The 23,231-nt window shown below is 38.6% G+C and overlaps 1 protein-coding gene and 1 pseudogene across 2 annotated transcripts; one reads left to right on the plus strand and one right to left on the minus strand.

Moving 5' to 3' along the window:
- Positions 1-1,981: 1,981 nt before the first annotated feature.
- On the plus strand, positions 1,982-5,776 carry LOC145495675 (uncharacterized; annotated as a pseudogene). Its single transcript, XR_014050458.1, has 5 exons — positions 1,982-2,169; positions 2,281-2,307; positions 2,566-2,655; positions 3,139-3,195; positions 3,865-5,776. The product of XR_014050458.1 is annotated as an uncharacterized LOC145495675 (transcript).
- A 3,505-nt stretch (positions 5,777-9,281) lies between these two features.
- On the minus strand, positions 9,282-22,802 carry LOC145494286 (DELTA-actitoxin-Aas1a-like). The gene is made up of 6 exons (XM_081473729.1): positions 22,462-22,802; positions 14,525-14,633; positions 13,141-13,209; positions 12,096-12,189; positions 11,614-11,808; positions 9,282-9,737 (listed from the first exon to the last, which is right to left on the minus strand). Exons 1-6 carry the CDS (start codon positions 22,800-22,802, stop codon positions 9,400-9,402), a joined length of 1,146 nt encoding a protein of 381 aa, XP_081329855.1. The 3' UTR covers positions 9,282-9,399.
- Positions 22,803-23,231: the final 429 nt, after the last annotated feature.

The following is a 23,231-nucleotide window of genomic DNA, read 5'->3' on the forward strand; positions in this document are numbered from 1 at the left end:
ACTTAAGAATCAAGCCAAAATGCTTATTGAACGTAGAAATTTAAGAATTTCTGCATTTAATGAAGAGAACTGAAAAGAAAAAAGAGAATCATGTCAAGAAAGTTGATGTTTGACCAGACCTACATGAAGTGTGCAGTTACCATGGCAACGTCAAAAATCGTAGACACACTAATGACATATCAAAAGTCCTTCAAGAATGAATGAACAGTTACTGAAAGTTTCATCATCTTAGAGTAAATGGTCTTTTCACAACTTCAATAAAAACCTTATGGGGGTGAGAGGGGGGCATCCACCCCTGCTTCCCTTGTAGTCCAAGGGCTAAAAAGACCAAAATGACGAGATTTTCTCTTTTCTTTTGTCCATTCTCAACTTTTATATTAAAGAATATGTGTGTTTTCTCAACGGCCGTCCAAATATAAGATGAAGCTTTAACTGTTGAGGGGGAAAAAAGGCTCTATGTCTAAAGTACTGCAGTGATTGTTCAACAAGTTGCAATTAATTAAATTTATCTCTTTATAACTTTCCCGACTGACCGCTCTACATTGATGACAGTTTCCAAGGTCGAGATACACTCATGCAGTACATTAGACATATAGCCCTTGTTTTTCTCTGTCCAGTTGAAGCTTCATCTTATAATTAGAAGAAGGCTGAGAAAGCACAAATATTTAATTGAGGTTAGTAACGGAAAAAAAGAAAATCTCATTTTGTTCTTTTAGCCCTTGGACGTACAAGGGGAGGGAGGCCCTGGATGCCAACCCCCCCCCCCCCCCCCACCCTAATAAGGTTTGTTCCAAGTTGTGAAAAGTCGATTCAGTCTAAGACGCTGAAATTTTCAGTAGCTGTTCATTCATCTTTCGCGGACATTATGGTATGTCATTTGTGTGTGTACGATTTCTGACGTTGCCATGGTAACCTCAAACATGATGTAGGATTGCCCAAAAATTAACTTTTTTGACATAGTTCTCTATTTTTTTGGCCGACCCAATTAAGATGGCGGATCCAAGAGTGCTGATCAAATGACGTCTTCACGACAGCTTCTACTTCCAAGGGCTAGAGGATCAGGGAAAGAAATCTCAAGTATAACTCCTACTATTATCCAAAATTTACAGGGATACTACATTATTTAAATTCTCCCTGAAGCTCGGCTGGGGCGGACGTGCTTAGAATAGTGTTTACATGAGAAGGGATACGTTGAGAAGAAGGTCAGCTGAATTCATACGCCATTAGCAACAAAACAAACCATTCCAAAAAATTAATATCCCTGATAATTAGAACATTTTGTCTTAACTCATTATCAAAGCTTTTATAGTGGTCTAAGGATATTTTCTGCTTTTGCAAAAACGTTTTCCTGAATAAAAATCTATATATCCAATTAGTACATCCAAAAGGAATTGATCAAATACCTACCCCACAACACAAACGGAATGAACTAGCGGCTAGTTCGGACTTTTAAAAGCAATTTGTCTTTCATTTCTATTTGTTTCTTCATGAATTGAAAATTGTGCAAGGGAATGAAGAACACAATCTTCATTTCACGTCTGGGTATCAATAGATAAAAAATAAAATTAAGCGGGGGCAAAACTTACCAGAACTTCGGGTCATGTAAGTTAAAAAAAGGCCCAACCTGAAAAAGGTTAAGCGAGCGATCGTCCATGGCTTTGAATAATTTGGTAGGCGTAGTCAGGTTTATAAACACACCTTGTCAGTTTCAAACTCATCCTTAAAAACAATTATGAAGGTTTAAATGCAAGTGCAAAGTTCTCAGAGATGTCAAAAATGTTCTGCAGATTAATTTGTTGCTTAACTTATGACAACAACAGTTAATTTTCCGTATAAACAACAAAGTTTGGAAACGTTTTAGTTTCGATTGTTTTTCTCCAGTTCGACGTACTACACATGTTTTTGAATGTACAAAGAGGAATCATTTAACTGAACTTAGTCTTAGATAAACAAATCGTACCCTGTTACCCATTAGTTTTGATGAGATAGCAGTGGCGTTTATTTATTCAGGGAGAATCACACTCAATTGCAGTTATGCCTCAGTAAACTAGACTGAGCAAACACAACTGTGCGGCTACAGACAAAATAAAATAAGAATGTTAATCTATCATGAATCATTTCCTTGGAAAAATCCGCGTAACACAGGTTAACTGGCCTTAACAGACACAGGTATGTAAGCTTGAAGTGCCCAATATGTGTTTAATTTTTAATCCTTATTACTGCTTTCGATTATCATCTTCTGTTTTAACATATTGTTGTTTTCCTGCTCTTACGAACAAGGTTCTGGCGTATTGAAGACCTTGAACGGTAAGTGATTTAAACATCTAACAGCAGCCTCATTTTTTATCCTAAAAGATTCCTGCGAATGTGTAGGTGAAGATTAATGTTTTGTGGGACCTTTTTCATCGGAAAATATTTGCCTTGCAGTTTTTTTGCACACTTCCCATTAAGAAAACACGCATAAGCGAAATTTGGGATAATAATCAGTCACACCAAAGCATTCGTGTTCACTGCAATCGTCTATGATACGTACATGTAGCATTTTTTATGGTTCATCCCTCACAGGTCAAAGAATATCAATCTTGAAAGATGGCTCAATATCGTGTGAATATGCAGATGTTACTGCTGCTGTCTCTTTGCCTGGTGATGTGCAATGTGAGTTAATTTTAATACCAGCTTCCTCTTTCATTTAAGAACCTTTGCTATGAATTGTCGGGAGAACAGTGAAACTAAGAACGAGATTTTAGCAACAAGCTGAGCACTTAGCCCGGCAGGAATTTTGGAAGGAACTATTTCAGTCATAGAATCAACATTTGTACTTTTATAGGTTTGTCTCAGAAGAAGAAGATATTTTTATCCTTGTTACTCTTCTTCTATTGAAAAGTTTGGTTTCATTAATCTCATTAAAGGCCCTGCTCAAATAATTACGCGAAAGGACATTTTTCCTGGATAGAATTTGGTCTGTAATAAGTAACAATTACTAGGCTAAGCGTCAAACAGGGAAAGAAAATGACATCTTTTGGTTTGAAACTAAAGGCAAAGGTTTCAAGAAGTGGGTCGCACACCGCCACCCATATTTTCGTGGATTACCCACCTCTCAGTATTAAATTACTAATTGTTTGCTTTCTTGTCGCTTAGCTCGCTCTTTCCTGTTGTGTGCAGTCAGTATGTTCAGCGGATTCCTGTAATAAAGAGGTGAGTCACGTGGTTTCTCGGAAGCTAGTGATTCCAATATTACCTATTCTAGTTATTTTTGGTGGAAAACTACTTGCAATTTATATGCTATCAAGAGCCATAATCGGGGACGGAGACCATAAGCGCGCGCCATTTCTAGTATTGGGGCTGTCCCTATGATATGGGACAATTCTTATATTTTTAGAACAAATTGCGTCATCGCGTGCGGCACAGGCGCGTACACGCTGCGTAGATTTTTGCGGATGTATCGCGGGAGAAATGGCGTCCAAAATTCCCGAAATTTTTGATATTTTTGGTCCACAACTCAATACGTTTATGATTATTGGACATTTGCTTGACTATTTTCGTCCGCGTAAGTTGCTCCAATCTGAGTGAAGTAAGACCGTATCGAATTTAGACATGGCCCCGCTTTATATCACTAACCAAGTTGGGTTTCCGCGGTTTATTTTACAAGAATGTTACTCAACTATAAATTTCACATATAATGAAGATTAACAGCTGTTCCATAACAAAGCAAAAAACTAGTTGGATATATTTAGATATAACGGTGTTTTATAACTTCAAGGTTTCCCTCCTCTTACCAGACGCTTGCGGGGGTTTGCAGGGCTGCTGAGCTGAGGTATAACTAAATTGTACAAGTTTTAATTACTTTTTTAATGACGTTTTCAGGAAAAATTGATTTACCATCAAACCATGACTCCTTCTTGGTTGGAGGCGCATGCGTCCTACATTGACAGTTCTCGTACAGTTACCGCTGATCAACTTTCATTCAACGTAGGCTCAATAAGAAACGCCGCTCTTCTCAAGGTTCCCATGATTGCCGCCGGCGTCTGTAAGGATTCAACTCCGCTGACCGTAGAAATCACTGCTGCAAATGACGTCAGTATTCGACAAGGGCCTGACAGCGATATCAGATATGGCGTGTGAGACGGTACCAGATTTATCGGGTTTTACACAACTGACAAGTTGAATTACGGCGATCATCCTCCATGTTATGGAATGGAAGGTGTGTCTGGCTCTACTTTGACCCCAACAAGATACGAACCGATTAAACCTAAACCCAGCGACTCTTTCTACCCCGGTCAGTTTGTCTTCACCCTTAAACTGGATGAACGCTGGGGCTCGTGCTACCTTGCGCATGACGGAGGCTTCGTGAGGACCGCTGGCTACAACAACCGACTGATGCGCAGCAAGGGACTCACACTTGAAGTCTACAAACATGATAAAGGAGAGAACGTTGGAATCAAGTACATCAAGGTCGCCATCAAGCAAGATGCTTAGAGGGAGAAATCTTAAAACGAAGCACAATCAATGTATCCGGCATCACTTGAATTGTCGTGAATTGACCGTAAGGGAACGATAGCGGTAGAAAATCAGAATAAAAGTAATATTGGGAGTTGATTATTTGTGAAATTATAAACTGATGGAAACTTTAGTGATAAAATGAAATGTTTGCTTCGGGTTATTTAATAAATAATAAACAAGGGATTTACTTAGAAAAAGATGCTTCATCCTAAGCCGTCCTAACTCTTGCTTCTCGTGGTAAATAATAACAATTCTCTGTGTGTGTGTTCAGTTAATAACAATAGGGACCTTACGCAAAACACGACGGCAACGGCAACGAGAACGTCACTAAACAAAAGGTTTGATGAGCAAACTATGATAATGGCTGTGCACGTGAATTATAATTCTTGGTACATTTCCTTGCCGTCCTCTGCAAAACAGCAACGTGAAATGACCTATTTCTGCGTTGTCTGGAGAAAGTGAACCACAACGGCTAATTTTTCATATTTCTATTTGGAGCTGGACGCATTCGTAGCATATTCAGCAGGGCAAATTTTAATACCGACAAACACACTGGATAGTTTCAAATAAATGCGAAATTCCAAAGTAAAATAAAGGCACATTTTTTACGAGGCGTCGTCCTCGCCGTCGCCGTCGTATATGCGTAAGGTCCCTAATACTAGAAGGCGACGTTTTGACAGCGGAGAAAAGGCGTACGGGCACCTTCGGACTTGGGAGAGGGAGGTGGGGCGGTGACCTTATTAACCCCCCAAAAATACACAATGCCCTAAAGCGTGAGTGTCGTTCAAACGTGCTCAATTCCTAGTAAAAACAGAAACGTTCACAATTTTCACGTCATAATGAAACTGTTATCATTCCAAAAATAGTTACTTTGAAACCTCGCATACTGTATGACCTAGCTCGATCGACAGCCTAGTAAAATCAGAAACTTATAAGAGAAACAATTAATTCTTCCTTGTACGAAGAGTTCAAGAAAATTTTAAAGCGGCTCTTAACTATGGCGCCATTCCAAGCGGCTCTTTCCAGAGCCACCACAAAAAGTCTTGGTCTTCGTTTGCTTTGATTCTTTTGTCATTTTTTTGTTGATGGAAATAATGTCCGTCTCGTGGATTTCCATGATATACATTGGAACGATAAATGGCTTTTCCAAAACAGAATAACTGGATCCTTCATGATCATTTGACCTGAACTCCGTTTTGACAAGGCAAACGTCGATCAGAGAAAGAAGCCTTCAAGCCTGGCCTAGACTAAGTTTTAGAATGTTTTCTCTCAAGTACTTTTGTCCGAATCGTCAGCGCTCTGCTCGAAAAATATCAAAAATTTCTGAAACTGCGCAGCTCGAGTCAACAAACACGTGATAGAAATCTCGAATTGTTTGATATATTTTCTGTTGTGAAATGAAGCGGTTAGCTTCTTCGTGCTTAGGATAGTCGATTCATTCTAAGATGCTGCAACTTTCAAAAGCTGTTCATTCATCTTTCGCGGACATTATGGTATGTCATTTGTGTGTCTATGATTTTTGACGTTGCCATGGTAACCACAACCTCATGTAGGTCTGCCCAAACTTTGCAAAGCCTTAATGTTGCAAGAAGAACTCGTGCTTTTGTTAACATGGACAACGACCGTGACTTCTCAATGGTAATTCTAAGGCAAACGTCTGATAGCGGTTGCTTTTGCCCATGACTTGTCCGTGCATCATTAAATACATTTATTAGAAAACCGCTCAACATGCAACTAATCATTTTCCTTCATTAGAGTGTCAAAACTGCAGATGACAAAGCTGGATTTTTGCCCTTCACAAGAATTTCATACATTTCAGTCTCTTTGACATCGTCTACTTTCCAAACTTTGGCACGAGCATTTCTAGCTGGTATTCTGCTTAATTAATTACCAAGTATGAACTGATTATCAGCGACCTATTCCTGGTGGATGTTTGTATGTACAGCATTTCTGTCAGCGACACTCGCACGAACTTCAAAGCGGAATGAACTGTTATTGATAATGTAAATAGACTAGATTGCTAATCAGGCCCAGGCTTTTTGGGGTCTTGCGGGGCCGAAGCCATGGACTTTCCTGGCCCTCACTCCCTAACTATTATCTATAGCCATGAAACCTGGGAGATTTAATGTACTTCCATAAATATTTCCATTTGGGCGCAAAATAAGAAGAATTGGCGTCATTCTCAAACAGCCCCCATATTAGATCCGCCTTTTCGGCAGGATTTTATGATTTTTGCAAAATCTCAGAAAACCACTAAAAAGCGATAAAAAAAATAACTTTGTCTAAAGGAGTAAAAGTTACAGCAAGAAAATTGATAAATGAAGTCTTGTTTTGAAAGTTGAACAAAAACAAAAAAAGCAATTGACACAAAGCTCCCAGATACATTTTAGGAAAATTAATCAAATTTGGAGTTCATTAATTCAACAACATTAAAGTTACAAGCGGTGAAAGTTGTTGAGGGCCCAATAAGACTCTCCCAATCGCACTCCGGTCTGAATAGGGTTAAAATGAAACTGGACCCAAACACGTGCCTTACTTCTTACAATACCTGTTGAATCAGATGATGATGATACAATTAATAACCCAAGCAACGTACAACGTTTAATTTAGTCACACTTGGGAAAAGACTAATGGCTATAGTTGAAAGCCCAATCTCCTTAATATGAAGAATTTCAAAGCATTGCTAGTTTTTCTGGATGAGATCCTTGTCCACTGCACGTAATCCTCAAGCATTTTGGTGTGCTACCGTACAGTTCGCCGGTTCCCATTTGCACCCTTAGCAAGTTGCCGAAAGGAGACGTAATGTATTAATGTCTTGCTATTACTATTTTGCTCAAGATAAAACACGATACCTACAAGAACTCGAACTCGGACCGCTCAGTCGACTCATGTAACCATAAAACGAACAACCTGTAAGTCTACCGAGTCTCCCTTGTGTCATTGTTGACGGTTAACTAACTTAATATTAAAAATTACAATTTCGTCAATTGTGATAGGTTTAAAAAACTCCTATTTTCCACTAGTTCACTTGCCAAGTTGTTATGGGACAGTTTGTTATTGGACACTTTGTTATCGGGCAGTTCAATAAGCCAATCACATTCAAAGTTGTAGTTTAAATCAACTAATCACATTCAAAGTTGTAGTTAGGTGCGTGCGTGCGTGCGTGCGTACGCTTTTGTGTTTTTGGCGCCTAATTGCCGGTAGGGTGCGCGGTGGCCTTGGAATGTTTATATCTCCTTTGTAGGTATTTTAATTCAAATTTTCCCTTTCTTTCATAAATTGGCCATTCTTCTTTTCTCGGAAATTGTAATTTTATGATTAATTGGTAATAAGACTTCGTGTCGTCCAATTCGGTCTGTAATCATACTCGTGATAAACAAATCGAACTCCCGCTGCGCGGTCGTCCGATTTTCTTATCACTCCTGTTATAACCGACCGAACTGGACTCCACTCAGTCCTATTACCATTACTAATTCTACTGACGCTATTCACAACTTGGAAAAAGCCTTCGGATGGCGATAACAACCACAGCTCCTTCCCTTGTAGTCCAAGGGCTAAAAGGACAAAATGACGAGGTTTTCTCTTTTTTCTTTTCCGTTATTAACCTTTATTGAGTATGTGGATTTTTTTAACGGTCTTCCAATTATAAGATGAAGCTTTACCTGGACAGAGAAAAACAAGGGCTCTATGTTTAAAGTGGCGTATTTCATATTAAAAAAGGTCCAATTTTTCTCTTTATAACTTTCCTGACTGACTGCTCTACACTGGTGACAGTTCCCACGTTCGAGGTACTCTCCGCGGCCAGTTCTGTACACTACTTCAACAAACGGACTCTTAAATGTCCTTTGTCTTTGATTTTCTACTTGGTTCTTCAAGAATTGAAAATTGTATAGTGGAAAGAAAATACAATCTTAACTTCACGTCTAAGTATCAATAGATAAAAACAGTAAAATAAGACGGGAGCAAAATCCACCAGATTTTCGGATCGTGTAAGTTAGAAAACAAGCTCGACCTCAATATGTTTAAGCGAGCGAGCTTGGCTCCTCTGCTCTTCTCTTAAAAATTTCATGGTTTTTTCTTTTGGTTCAAGATTTTGTCAGCGTAATACATCACTTTAACAAATAGCCACTAAGAAATTCCTTTTTCAAGTTTCATTTTCTATTGTTTTTTTCTGTTTGTTTGTTTGTTTTGTTTTGTTTTGGTTTGTGCTTTTCTTTTTCTTGCGTTGGAAATGAAACAAAAGTGAAGAATACGAACTTTACTTCATATCTGGGTATTAATCAATCAGATTTGACGAGGAAAACGGGAAAAAACTAGAGATTTGTCTCAAAAGTTGATTTTTGGCCCGACCTACACGAGATTTGTTGGTTGCCATGGCAGCATCAAAAATGATACACACAGAATTAGCACATCAATTTCTGCAGAGAATAAAGAAACAGCTACTGAAAGTTTTAGCCCTTTAGAGTAAATCGTCTTGTCAGAACTTTGAAAAAACCTTAAGGGTGTGTGTGTGTGGGGGGGGGGGGGGGGTGTACGTCTGAGGGTTGAGAGTATTACCTCCGATGGTTAAGAGAATTAGAGAAAAAGAATGGAAATTAAATAAGTTAGGGAAAATAAACAATATCAAACCAAAATATTATACTTAACACATGATATCGAAATTAAGAAGCGAACAGGGTTGGCATGTTAAAAGGAGGAAACCATCGGTTCTTTGAGAGGAGTTCCCGTCTAGCCCATTGAGCTCCTTAGTGTTGGTTCACTTGTGAAAAACAATAAAACAGTTTCTTTTTCCCAAACGTTTATTTTTCATTTCAACTCTTCAATACTAAGCACCACAGAAAAAAAAAATCGGTCATGCGATTAAGTTGTGCATGCATGCTTGGTTTATATGCCAGTTGCTCATTCTTTTAGAACATGAATTTCCAAGGTAGCTTTACCAGAGTTGGACATAGAGCCGCGAAATTTCAGACCAGAACCGAGGGATCTGTCATGCCAACCATTTGCCTTGAAGGGGTTTGCATCATAATACAAATTATAGTACTGATCATAGTTGGCCCTTTGGTTTCCAGAGTACAACTTAGCATTCCACCAGTTCTGGTAAAAGTTATAATCAAACGGAACAGAGAACATCACAGCAAGTGTTTTGTCGATGTTTGGAATGTAGTAGGCAAAGACTCCGACAGCTCCCGTTGCGACTGGTCCAGACGTTTTGCGAGGTCCGTAAACAACAGCGCGCGCTGTGGAAAATAGAATAAAAGAAACAGACAAACAATTTACACATTTTAAACTCAGCTATCGCAAAACATCGTAATCTGTGAGTGGCAAGCAGATCGATTATTTTGCCAACGCCGAAGGCCGAGGTAAATAATTGAGCTGTGAGATCAGTTATAAAATAATAAACCACCACACTAGAAAATATAACCCTACGCCTTCTGCAAGCCACACAAGATACGTACAAACTTTATCGATGCTCCAGTACTTATACATTTGAAAATATTTGAAATTTCGTAGTATTCGAAAAAATGTTAAACATTTTAAAATCAAAGCACAATTCAATTTAATATTTAGAAAACATGTTTTCCATCGTCAATTCAAAGACGTTTGCAACTTTGTAAGCCCTAATGTAAAGATGTTAATAAAAAAAATGCTAATTATGAAGACTGAAGTGTCCGAAACATGTTTTCTCAAGTGAAACGTTGCGTCTTGCTTTTGAAATGTTGAAGGCATTTTTAAATAGAACATTAATATTAAGACCCCTGAACGAAAAACTCTGTGCCAAGTTATTTGTTCTTGATCTTCGCTTTATTGACAAGGGTTTTAAGATGATTTCTGCAGAACATTCCAACAATAATGGCAAAAGTTAATTTACCAAAAAAACCTCATGGCATGGTAATATTTTGAATAAAGGAAGGAAGATCTTATCGAAACCTTAGCTCTCAAGCTGACCCCGCGAGACAAAACTGGACTTGAAGTTATCCATATTTCAATTAAAACGGACGTTTCGCGTTAGTTGAAAACGCAATAACACGCGCTTTAAGCAGTTTTACGAGGTTTGACATTCAATTTCTCCAGAATGCTTGAAGATTTAATCGCGGGGTCATCTAGAGAAATGAATTACAGTGAGATGTTTTAAATAGTATTCAAAAAGTTACCCTGCTATAAGTAGATTCTTAGTTAATAAATTTTGCACTTATTGCTTGAACTTTGAGCGGAATCTGTCTTAATTTCTTTCTTAGTTATCAATCTCGGCCCTTTTAAAGAGACTCCAATTCTGAAAAATGGGGATATCACAGAAAATTACATCACACATTAAGCATGGCGCGAAAAGGTGAAGGATGTTTGCGCAAGAATCCTCTAAGAAAAAAATATACATATATGTTTAACAAGGTGAAACGTTCTTGCTGGTCATATTGTGTTGAAGTTCAAGTAATATATCAAACACGAGAAACAGTGTTTCATCGGGTTATTCAAACACCGAGAAGACAGTCGAAAATACGACGCGCAGCGGAGTATTTTTGACGAAATTCGAGGTGTTTGGATAGCCGATGAAACACTGTCTCGAGTGTTTGATATATCTTCTCAGTGAAACAAAAACTAAGCAGAAAATCGACTAAATATCTTCCCAGAAATTCTCAAAAAATATTCTAAATATCAAACATTTTCTAAATATCTTGAAAACTCCTCTAAAAAATCTATTTTTTATCGTAAAAAAAAACATTCCGATTTTAAATCTCTTAGGCCGGCCGAAATTTCTAAAATCTCTTTAAGTGGAAGGAGTTAAAGAAGAAGATTCAGGTGCTTCGATGTTACCAGCTTCCGCCATTTTTAAAATTTGTTCCTTTAGCGCTTTTAGTGATATGGAAAACATTTTTCAAGTGGGAAATCGCTAAGCTGTATTGTTTCTGGCATAAAATTTAGTCTTGTTTCAATGGAAAAGCGAGGAAAACACAGCGCTAAGCCAAAATAGGTATCAATATTTTTAAATCGGCCTAACTTTTCTAAATATCTTAATGTTTCTAGAAATCTAGGAAAATTCTAAATATCCAAAAACATATCCAAATATTTGTGGCAAGGCCTAAGCGAGCCTCCGTAAATGCGAGATTCACTTCTCACCGTTATCCACAGAATAAGGCAAGTTTTCATCCGCAGTGCCAGAATAGAAGTAGAAAGAGCCTTGCTGCCAAGGAAGTCCACTTTCGTTGTCAACGCCAATCGCGCATTTGCGTTTCACGTTAGCGAGGACATTTAAGACGTCTTTCAACAGATTGATTGTAAGCTGAGCACCTTCAATAACCGTTCCTGCAGCAACTGAAATGAAATAAGCAAGTTAGTCTCACAACCGAAATGTTTTTAAAACCTTACCACTGAAGTCACCGATCTAAAGATCTACTTGCTATACCAACAGCTCCTGATTTTGACGAGTGGCGGCAAACCTGTGCCATCTTTAGAGGGCTAACTCAACTAGAGTTGCACCAACTAGTAAAGTTTTAATTCCTGTAATGTTCTGTGTATATGCTTTACGTTTTGATATGTTCCGCTTGTTTGTTTTTGATTTTTTTTTTTTTTTCTAAGACCGATTCCTAAAGATGATTTACCTTTGCGCTTAGACTTTTCGCTGTCTTGGTCTTCCAAGTCCTTTGGCAGTTTAACTTCAGTGTTATGAGATCGCTCCAAAAGGGCCTCCAGTTCCTATGTAGGAAAAAGGAAAACAAACCAAACAACCCAAAGGGAGAGGGTTTTTTGTTTAGTTTTTAAGTTTCTTAGAGTAAAATTGTAGTTTTTAGGGATAGTTTTGTAAAGGGCGTGGGGAAAAAAATGTATGTGTGCGCTATATAAATGAAGTATTATTATCAGTATTATTATTATTATTATTATATTAGCATTAGGGTTTGTCACCCTAATGCTGATTCGTATAGGGACCTAGAGTTCCAACAGATATACCGCAATCATGAGAACGAGAAGAAGCGCCTTTATGCGAGGAGGGTCTTGGATATCGAACAAGGAACTTTAACACCCCTTATTTTCATGTCAACAGGCGGCATGGGAAACGAGTGCTTGCAATACCATTCCAGACTGGCGCAGCTGATCTCCATCAAGAAAGGAGAACATTATGCTAAAACAATCTCCTGGATAAGAGCAAGGACATCCTTTGCTTTACTAAGATCCGCACTAATCTGCCAAAGAGGTTCAAGAGTTAGAAGGAAAGCCTCTTGTGAGTTTAAGAACATTGATATTGACGTTGAAACCCAGGAGGGAACCATTATGTAAACACTGTTGAAATAGGTCTTAATAGTTTATTTCTTTTATTTACTTTTACCTTGTAATATACCGATATTGACGTTGAAACCCAGGGAGCCATTGTGTAAACACTGTTGAAATAGGTTTTAATAGTTTATTTCTTTTACTTACTTTTACCTTGTATATACCAATTTGTATGGAATATGTTAATTAATGTTATGATGATGATAGTAGTATTAATATTAGTTGTAGTAACCATGATATCATGATTAGATACGGAAACATGTTTTACTTCTTTTTTTTTTTATAAATTACTATTACTATTATTGTTATTGTTGTTGTTACTATTATTATTATTCAGTTGGATTTTACAGAAAAAAAAAAACAATAATTTCTTTTTACCTGGCGATTGGGAACCATTTCAGGGAAGTCGGTCAAACCAGCATCTGCCAACAATGCCTCAGCTTCCCGCTTTGTAAAGAAAAAAAAAAGCTAAAATGTTACAACAACAATCAGCAGTGTTTCAAAACGGTCTCTTGACACATTGTTATTTAGGAATGTTTTATGCCAAAATTTAACCGTCCTCTGGCTTGTATGGTTAATTCTCACCTTATCATGACAACATAGTTGAATCAGTTTACAATGCACAAAAAACATCAGCAGCAACATCATCACCATCATCGTAATTATTGTTATTGTTACAATTATTATATTTATCAATGGTGTTGTCATAAATACTAATGCCAACATTATTATAATCAATTATCATTTTTAGTAACCTGAATTCAAGTTTTCACTTTCTGATTTAATATTTACAATGTATTTGTTTACTTTATTCTTCTTTTCTACTGGACAGCTACAAATATCCAATAAAAGTTGTTATTACGTATCTTGCTTTCGCGGCTGCCGGGCAGTTCTTCTAGTTCGCATGTGGAGCGAAATATATCCAAGGACTTTCTGCGGCTAATTCTTAGTGTCTAACACATGCAAAGGCGTTTTTCAATGAAATTCTGGCCGTTTCAATTTGACTTGCTTGCAAAAGTGTTTAGGTATGGCAGGGTCTCAGCTAGCTTACAAACAGGCTCCCGGCAAGTACAGAAAAACAAATTCGACGAGCAATGCGAGCGGGCGAGCGCAAAACTGAAGAATCTGGAGAGCAAGGCGATCGGGGCGGGACGCTCGCTCGCCGGAAGCCTGTTGATAGGCTAGGTCTCAGCATAAATATTGGATTCTAAAAGGCACCTCGAGTTGCAAAAGCTAATTTTCATGCGCTTTTCCATTTTTCATGTTCGCGTTAAAAATCGAATTTTATTCCTGGCGTAAACCGGACCACAAATGTCACAGCAATTTTACGATAGACCCCATTTACGGTTGCAAACAGAAAGTTTAATCAAAGTGAAGACTGATCATCGCAGTAAATTTTCCAATTTAAGCAATTGGAAAGAAGAAGCCTGAAAAAAAATCAGGGCTTCTACGGGATTCGAACCCGTGACCTCCGCGATACCGGTGCGATGCTCTACCAACTGAGCTATGAAGCCACACATTGGGAGCGAGCTCAGTTGGTAGAGCATCGCACCGGTATCGCGGAGGTCACGGGTTCGAATCCCGTAGAAGCCCTGATTTCTTTTCAGGCTTCTTCTTTCCAATTGCTTAAATTGGAAAATTTACTGCGATGATCAGTCTTCACTTTCATCTACAACCGCAGTTCATATATGATTTATTTCATATAAACTTCACATCAGAAAGTTTGATCAATGGCAATAACATCAGTCAAATCTTTCTTTACCTCTCCATTTGGGTTGTTTGGTTTGATCACAGATCCAAAGGTGGTAGTAGTAACCGCGGAAACGATTAGCAGCAAGGAGAAGATAAAACTGAGGCGGTCCATGTTCATCCTAGACAACAATAATAAGACCACAGAACATTCATTACCAATGACATGAAGTTCAACAAACTTACCGAAAGTTGTTTCAACAACGATTTCGGTTTATGTTGGAAACAAACTGATGATTGTTAAAGAAGCAGTTTTAATATAGAAAATACCAAAAAACTGACTTACTGTTTTCCACGCTGTATATGTATCTATCTCTGCGTAACCTGATACGCCTTTACGTGAAATCGCTCTGAACAGGTTCCTATATACCGTGGAAGCCCGCTATACCCACGAGAGTTAATTGTTTTCTATTTCGTCGCCTATTGTTTGCTTTGCCTTTGTTTCTATCAAATCAAAATATTTCTAGCCGCGTTCGGTTTAGTTTCTGCATTTATTAGTTCATTTTTGCGTACTTTTTCCGTGCAGATTAAATGTAGATTAGTTTTTTTCACGTCGTGTTATGTAATCGCTCATTGTTAATTACGTAACCTCGTCAACTCTATTCTTTGAGAAACCAGAAACTGCATACGATAAACGCTGCCAACGTAGGATCTACAGGAGATCTGATCAGCCAAAAAAAATGTATGAAGACAAATAATAGACTGCAAGACTGATACTTCGTCAAAAATGTTTCGAGACACCAACATGACAAGAACCGATAAAGAAGGATCGCAACAGTGGACAGCTGTTTCGCCCTTCTTGGGGCTCGTCAGCACTGTGTAGCGAAGATATGTAACGTCAGCCCAACAGCCAACGCACATAAATTGCAAAATGACCCCAGTTCACTATATCAAGTTCCGTACTTTGAACTCACTTGCGCCCCGAAACACGCGTGGCCACATCACGTGTTTCGGAGCGCAAGGACACAAAGTGGCAAGATTGGTGTCTCGAAAAGCAAAAGAATAAATGTGGCTGGACAAGGCCAGCCCAGACATTCACACATTGTTTACACCCGCCTTACGATCACCGCGTTAACACAGTCACGTCGTTATTATGGCCACTTTTTTTCTTCCAGCGAAACGCCCATACATTTTCTAATAACAAAACCCCATTAATGCGGCCACCACGTTAATAAGACCAAAAGCCACATCCTGAAATCCCAACCTGTATAATCGTTCATAATTTTATCCAGTTTATACGGCAATTAAAGCCAGTTATGTTCACCTTTCCAATGTTAATATTACATGTAGTGAGTGAAGTTTCGATTTTTAAAAAGTATATCTGCATTCCGGATGCTTATAAAAGGACTGTTGTCTAGAAGTGCAATTGTAATACATTTGTCAAGACTTCGCTCGATTTAGACCAACCATGAAACTTAATTTGGCCGTACCCTGTTAATACGACCATATTTTCATGGCCTGTTGGTGACCCTATCAACGGGGTTGCACTATAGGCAATGCCTATTAGAGAAACATTGATGACTACGCTATTTTGTAGTCTTCATGTTAGAATGTTTGGCGATCCTTGCCTTCTCTCTTCTTTGCTGCACGTGACTGGTTCTAAAACTGAAAATGACAATGGCACTGAAATGAACTCTTTTACTTCTGGCCACTTGCAGAGTTCAGACAACTTTTACTGCACAATCAGTTTATCTCCACGAGCTAATTAAAGCAAAGGGAATTTGCCATAGGCGATGAAATGCAATTGTTCTAAACTATTCAAAGTGGTCGGTTTGTGATTAGCGCAATCGCTAGTTCGCGCTCTGTTACTTAACCTTGTTCTTAAAAAATTTATAAGTTTGAATAAAGTTAAATTTGTATGCATTCTTTTGTTTGCTCTGTGCTTGAGAAAACTTCTCTTAGAAACACTGAATTAATTTCGAGGAAAAGGTTGTTGTTATTCATCGTGGTAGATACAATAATAAAGTGTATTATCGTTTGTCTCACGATGTAGTCACTTGAGATGTAGATCGCGACGTTTCGACTGCTTACTGCTAGTCTTCTTCAGGCGATAAGGTCGACTGATTGCACGGTATCATTTATATCACAAAGGTCGGCTGTAATTGGTGCATTTCGATCCTCCTATTGTTCCATTGTTCTGGCGAGTAGCTGTTCCCTCAGTGGTCCGCTGTTGTACCGTTCTCCTGTTGTTGTGTTTCTTGATCGTGGGTATCCATGCTTCAGGAATCTCAATTCCACTATCCCTGTTGATGTTATTAGGGTGAAGTCTTATGTGAATAGCTTCCTTGACCCTACGTGTGTACCAGTGAGGATCGCGATCAATACACTTGACCTCATTGCAGATAGGATAGTGGCCGGTCTCGTGGGTGTGTTCAGAAACGGCGGAGGTTTGGGTACGGGTGAGTCGTATAGCCCTGTCGTGTTCTCTGATCCTCTCCTGCATAGATCCCCCTGTTTCCCCGATGTAGACTTTGCCGCACTCACAGGGAATCCTATAGACAACACCATGTTGCTTAGCCGGGTTGACGGTGTCCTTTGGTCGCACTAAGTGTGACCGAAGTGTCGTGTTGGACTTAAAGACGGTGCGAGTGCCTTGCTGTTCTAGGCAGCGGCGGAGAGACTCCGAAACTCCTTGGACATAAGGTAAAATGGCGGTGGATTTAAATTCCGCGACAGGCTCTCTTGAATTAATTTCTTTAGTTTCTGGAAGGAATTTGCGGCTAGCGGTTTTGGCTCGAAATCCTTACTCAAGAACTAAAATATTTCAGGCCTTATTATTCTAGGAAACAATAGGGAAGGACTTTCACAAAGAAAATTTTTACCTAAACTTGTCTGGGGTGGGTGCATGAAATCACAGACAAAGATCATGATAACAAATAGAAGCTAACAATAAATTTACTGGGCTGAGTCTTCTCTTTGGATGTATCGTCTTTTGCTGACAGTCTTCCACGATGACCGAAACCTTCCTAACAGCCTAGCTCTCTGTGAGAACTGAATGTTATCTGTAACATTGCTTCCTTTTAAGAAGTCGTAAACTTGAAACAAATAAATTTGAAATTGACAGCTGTAATTTCGATAAAAAACAAAAACAAAAACACAAGTGCAATTGAAACTCATTTCACAATTGCTAGAACTTGTTTGCACCTGTGAAGCTTTGAATCAGTGCATGCCCAACTACAATTGTCTTGGGTAGGCCTCTAAGAATCAACTTAATAAAAAAATTTTCATCGAACGAGAAACACTGAAAATTCGTCATAAAAAAGAAATTTAAGGAACTTTAAATCAACTTTAAAGAGTATCCGTACCTAACAAACGTTTTTGCATACCCAAATTCAAATTATAAGGTTAATGTTGAGCACAACAATTATGATAAGACTCCAGGATTTTAAACAAATGAGGACAAAAGGTTACCTTATCAGGTCGGTTAGGCAAGTTTGTAATGTGTTGCTAAGGGAATTATTCTTTGTCTCCAGGCATTCTGTTGATTAGACCTGACACGTAAAATGTTATCAAAATTGTGTTTAATTGCAGTCCATTGTTTAATGGTGTTAACCAGTTCCAAACTAACAATGGTTACAATAAAATATAATAAATTTAAAAATAACTTCAATCAAGGTGTATTAAATTGTTTTTATTTGTTGATTCTAACTTTTGGAAAACATAAAATTGAGCTGTAAGCTTGAGTGTTCGTCCAATGCTTAATCATTAGATGTTCTCTACACGAAACAATAAGGTATCACTCACTAGTTTTATATAAAATAACCACTATGCATTCCAAGAAACTATTTAAAGTGGATATCTCAGTGTATTTTGAATTAAACTCGCAGAATGTCGAACCAAGGTGATGTTTGCCGTTAACAAAAGGGCGCAAAATATTTCTGAACAACCGATTTTATTTTGAATCAACATAATATTGACGAAATAATTCATTTCCTTGATAGACGATATGTTGCTCTCCCTGATTTTGCTAGTAGTTATTTCAAAAGAAACTGTTGTCACCATTGCACCGGGAAGCTTAATTTTATATCTGTGTACTTTACTTTCAAAAACCAAACCATTCTAATTTAGAAAGTGAAAACTTTTTCAGGTTCACCTTACGTTTCCTAAAATTTCTATTGTTAGGAGAAATTTTCATTTTTTTTTTCTCGGTTGTCGAGTTTTTTTATATTGAGGAAACAGGGCAGAGGTACAAACAATGCCAGACGCCTTGACGGAATTCGCTAAACGTGCAGTTCATTTTTAAAGGAATTTCGCGCGAAAATCTTCCAGTCGATCGTGTTTTTTTTTAAGATTTTACCGCATTCAGATGATGAGTAACTTGTGTAAGAAATGCAAAAAAAAAAAAGAAAGAAAGAAAGAAAGAAATAAATAAAAAAAAGAAAAAAAGAAAAATGGGGGTCATCGACTCCGTTTCAGAGATAAAACGTGTGGAAAAGTACCCTGATTTTGAAAAATTGGCGCACGTAACTCAGCATGGTCTACAGAGGTTTATATTTAAAAACATCGAAGGTGAGTCCACGAAGGCAAACGATCTTGGTCATATTTTGTAGAAGTGGGTCTTGCGTAAATAATTCCAAATTTTAACAACGTTTTCACAAAACTTAACCCTTCAAGAGACATTTGAAACCGCTTCACAGGTAAACGAAGAGCTAAAATGACGGAATTCGATGGTGCATTTTGCAAAAAATTCAAACTTCTAATCGATAAATTTTCATCGGTAGAGAAAACGATACATCAAAAGAAAAATAGGGGTCACCGAATGTCCAAGATCGTTCAATCCAGGCAACGGCTATAGCAATGGGCATTTGCCCTATCATTGCCCAATTTATTACTTCGCGCACTTGATGCATGAGGTGACATGTGAATTTCGGAGCGCAGTAAGGATGCGCAGAAACAATTAGCTCAAACGTCCTTAAACAGCTTGACGCGCGCACGCTTTTACCTATCCCTTAGAGTCGCGTGTCTAATTGTTTATTTCTTCGATGACGTGTCACATTCAACACTTCGAACTGAAGAGGGGCAAGGCCCGAAACGTCTGCCAATTAGATACTTATAATTTTATTTTGGCACTATTCTAGTACTATTTATAACTTAAGTATCAAATTCCCCAAGCTTTGGAGCTCCGCTCCGCTTTTTGCACTGTATTTACACTACCATCTGGCGATGACGACTTTTAAATGTATAACTGGGTGCGTGCTGGACGCCATGTTTTCTAGATATACATAAACAGTTAGCATCACTAAACGCACAAGGAACTCGCAGAGTTTACAGATTCCAATGCATCAACAGAGAACAGATCTCGTCCTGGCAATGTCGAGTTGTGTTCTCTGTTGATGCATTGAAGTTGCTTCCTCTCTGAGCTGGTTCACTTCACCATATGTAAAGTTTACCTGCATTTCGAAACTGCTCATCACACTGTAGCCGAGAAAATCGCAGAACAAAAAGACCAGAAATATTCCAGCTGATCTAGGTTTGTTGCATGAGGCCGAGGTTCGCTTCGCAAAATAAGTGACGCGGAGTAAGACTGTCACGACAGTTCTTTCCGGCTTTCCGGTTCCCCGGTAAACCGGAAGTAACTTTTCTTTTCAAGATAACGCTGTTGTAGTAAAATTCTGGCCAGTCTGATACGAATTTTTTTAACCTGAGTTCTCTTTTGTCGTTTGATTTCTTGGAACTTGAGGTCTTAAACGTTTTCTCATAGAATTTTCACCTTTTCTGAGTTAACCAGCTCAATGTTGACCAAAGCTATTGAAATATCTCAGACTGTAAAAAACGGTGTAAATAAAGTACTTATTTTGTAGGAGAATGTTGACCTAAAGCCCCCCTCATCTCGGTCATCATTTTGCCGAAGATTTAGATGGATGCCTTTGTATAAAATTGAACGCCTACACGGTGCCATGTTGAGAAACCGCTTTTGAGCTGACGGGCCAACCTTGGCAACCTTGCATACAGCCGATGCGCCTGAAATTTGAATTGGCCAATCAGGATTCAGCAGGAGGGAAAACTGTACTGTCCTGAAATGAAATGCTTGTTAACAGGATAGGCAGTGAAGTCGAGCAACGTTTCTCACTACTGGAGAAGACAGTAAATATTCACGAAAATTGAGTTACAATTCAAAGATCGGAACATGAAATATAAAACACTTTGTGAATTCAAGCTTTTAATTTTGGACTGAAAATAGGTCGCTCGCGTCTGACAAATTACTCTTCGATGGCTGTCACCAAGTACGATAATAGTTGTGTCATATCGAACAAAATATTCTGTGCGTCATCATATTAAGCCCAAAATTCTCGAGTTAAGTATCAGAAGAGGCCCAAGCAACTCCAGTATTGTCTTTATTTTTGTTAGTTGGGAACAAAAATACTATTCGCATTATGAACACTTACCTAAAGGCTGATTTTTATTCAGAGAGAAAAAGTGAATCTAGTGATATTCAATGGTGTCAATTCGAAAGCTTAAAAAAAAAATAGTATATATCAACCAGAGTTTTTAACGTTTATTTACATCGGTTTTTTTTTTTTTTAATTTTTATTTTTATTTTAAGTTACTGATTCAAAAAAATAGGGATTACCGTATTCGTTTAGGGAAAAATTAAGATGTATGTCATTGTCCAGCTTGGCTTGAATAAAATCTATTATTGTTGTGTTTGCCAAAGCTAATTTCTTGAGCTGTCCATCTTAATTTAGACCGTTCAGAGTACCACCTTTTGGTTTGCCTCCAAATAATAAATGCTAGAGAATGTCCAAAGAGATTTTTTCTGTGTGCGCACAGACTAAACTAGATGTGCGATTGACTTCCAAACAAAAATACGCCAGTATGGTGTACATGAATGACAAGCCTTTAGAGAAAATAGTGATGATCTCTGAGCGGTATAAAATGTCATCCTGGAATCATGTAATCACTCTCAAGTCGGTGAAATGCCTACTTCCTCGTTTGGGGACTTGTTTTCATGAAATCTCCGTAAAGCTCTCGAGCTTTCCGATTAAAACTCGTAAACTCCTAAAGGCATTCCATGAGCACTCCGGAAGCCTTCGGGGTTATTTCCGCTGGAGCTTCCGACACTGTATTAGCGGACGGAAGGCGAAAACGGGAATGACGCCATGTGAAATCAATTTATTAATTAACCCAAAAAGAAGCGAGGGCATGATTGATCACCGCAGTTATGCACACAACTCAAGTAGTTGTGAAATTAAAGCCTGAAAAAATCTCCGCAGCTCAAATATATGATCATTCATAATATAAATTCGCACCTCGCCCCCAGGATTTCACGCGGCAATATCTCCTCGCGGTTTATTTACGGTCTCGCTCGACGGACTAAGCGAAAGAAGTACTACTCGTAGTCCAATTTAGCCAAGCCTAAAAGCGGAACTTTCGGGCCAAGTTGCTCAAAGCCCGATTATGTTAACCCAGGATAAGCGAGAATTTTGATTTCAGTTTGTAACGTTGCGGTGAGGTTTTCTGTATGTTGTTTGGCCTTTTGTTTTGAGTTGAATAATCTTATAATACACAAAACAAAAGTAGTGAAAAGCATTTGTATTGAAGAAAAAGCTATACTTCGGTTAACTTTTAATCCTAGGTTAGCGTTAACCCGCTTCCGAACAACCCGGCCCTGTTTACAACCAGCTAACCTGACATGAGCTCGCCATCCAGTCGAAAACCAGCACTCGGTCATAGGTCAACTAAAAAAAAAAACATGTGACCTTGATAAGCTTAAAGCTTGAGCCCATGATATGATCAGGTAATACTGGTCAGGGAATACCTTGTTTTTACAGTTGTCAATCGTCCTATTTTTTACCATAAAACCCGAGCCAAACGGACTCGCAAGCGGTCGCAAGTAGCCGCAAGTTGAACTTAGGAGGTAGATAATTGCGTTGGGTGGCCAAACGGACACGCAAGTTTCCTCGGAAGTACACAAAAGTCGCAAAAAAAAAAACCAATTTCAAGGCAGACATATCCTGTATTTCATTGGCTGATAATAGATTAATGGACACCACTCCGTCATGCGCTGTGTAGCAGGAGCCCCAGCGTTCATCCAGCTTGAGAGTGAAAACAAACTGACCGGGGTAGAAAGAGTCGCTGGGTTTAGGTTTATTCGGTTCGTATCTTGTTGGGGTCAAAGTAGAGCCAGACACACCTTCCATTCCATAACATGGAGAATGATCGCCGTAATTCCCCTTGTCAGTTGTGTGAAACCCGAAAAATCTGGTACCGTCTGACCCACCATATCTGATATCACTGTCAGGCCCTTGTCCAATACTGACGTCATTTGCAACAGTGATTTCTACGGTCATCCTTACAGGCGCCGGCGGGAATCATGGAAACTTTGAGAAGAGCGGCGTTTCTTATTGAGCCTGCGTTGAATGTAAGTTGATCAGCGGTAACTGTACGAGAACTGTCAATGTAGGACGCATGCGTCTCCAACCAAGAAGGAGTCATGGTTTGATGGTAAATCAAGTTTTCCTGAAAACGTCATTAACAAAGTAATCAAGATCGACTCCTAAAGTTAAGCTATAGCGGAGCTTCAGCTCGCTTAGCGGAGTATCATGGGTAAAAATTAATAGCGAATAACTTGCAGGTAATTTTCCATCAGACATAACTAGAATAGGTAATTGAAATCACGAGCGTCCGAGCAAACCACTTGACTCATCTTTACATTACAGAAATCCGCTGAACGTACCGACTGCTCACAACAGGAAAGAGCGACCTAAATAAAAAGAAAG

This window comes from Orbicella franksi, chromosome 8 (assembly GCF_964199315.1).
Source record: "Orbicella franksi chromosome 8, jaOrbFran1.1, whole genome shotgun sequence".
NCBI classification, from domain to species: Eukaryota; Metazoa; Cnidaria; class Anthozoa; order Scleractinia; family Merulinidae; genus Orbicella; species Orbicella franksi.

Bases quoted from the DNA above. Each gene is read 5' to 3' on its own strand.
- LOC145494286 (XM_081473729.1), bottom strand. From the start codon at position 22,802: ATGACCGTAGAAATCACTGTTGCAAATGACGTCAGTATTGGACAAGGG. The intron at 13,210-14,524 runs GTAAAGAAAGAT...TTCTTTACAAAG, and splicing joins CAAACAACCCAAATGGAGAG to CGGGAAGCTGAGGCATTGTT. The intron at 12,190-13,140 runs GTAAAAAGAAAT...TTTCCTACATAG, and splicing joins AAATGGTTCCCAATCGCCAG to GAACTGGAGGCCCTTTTGGA.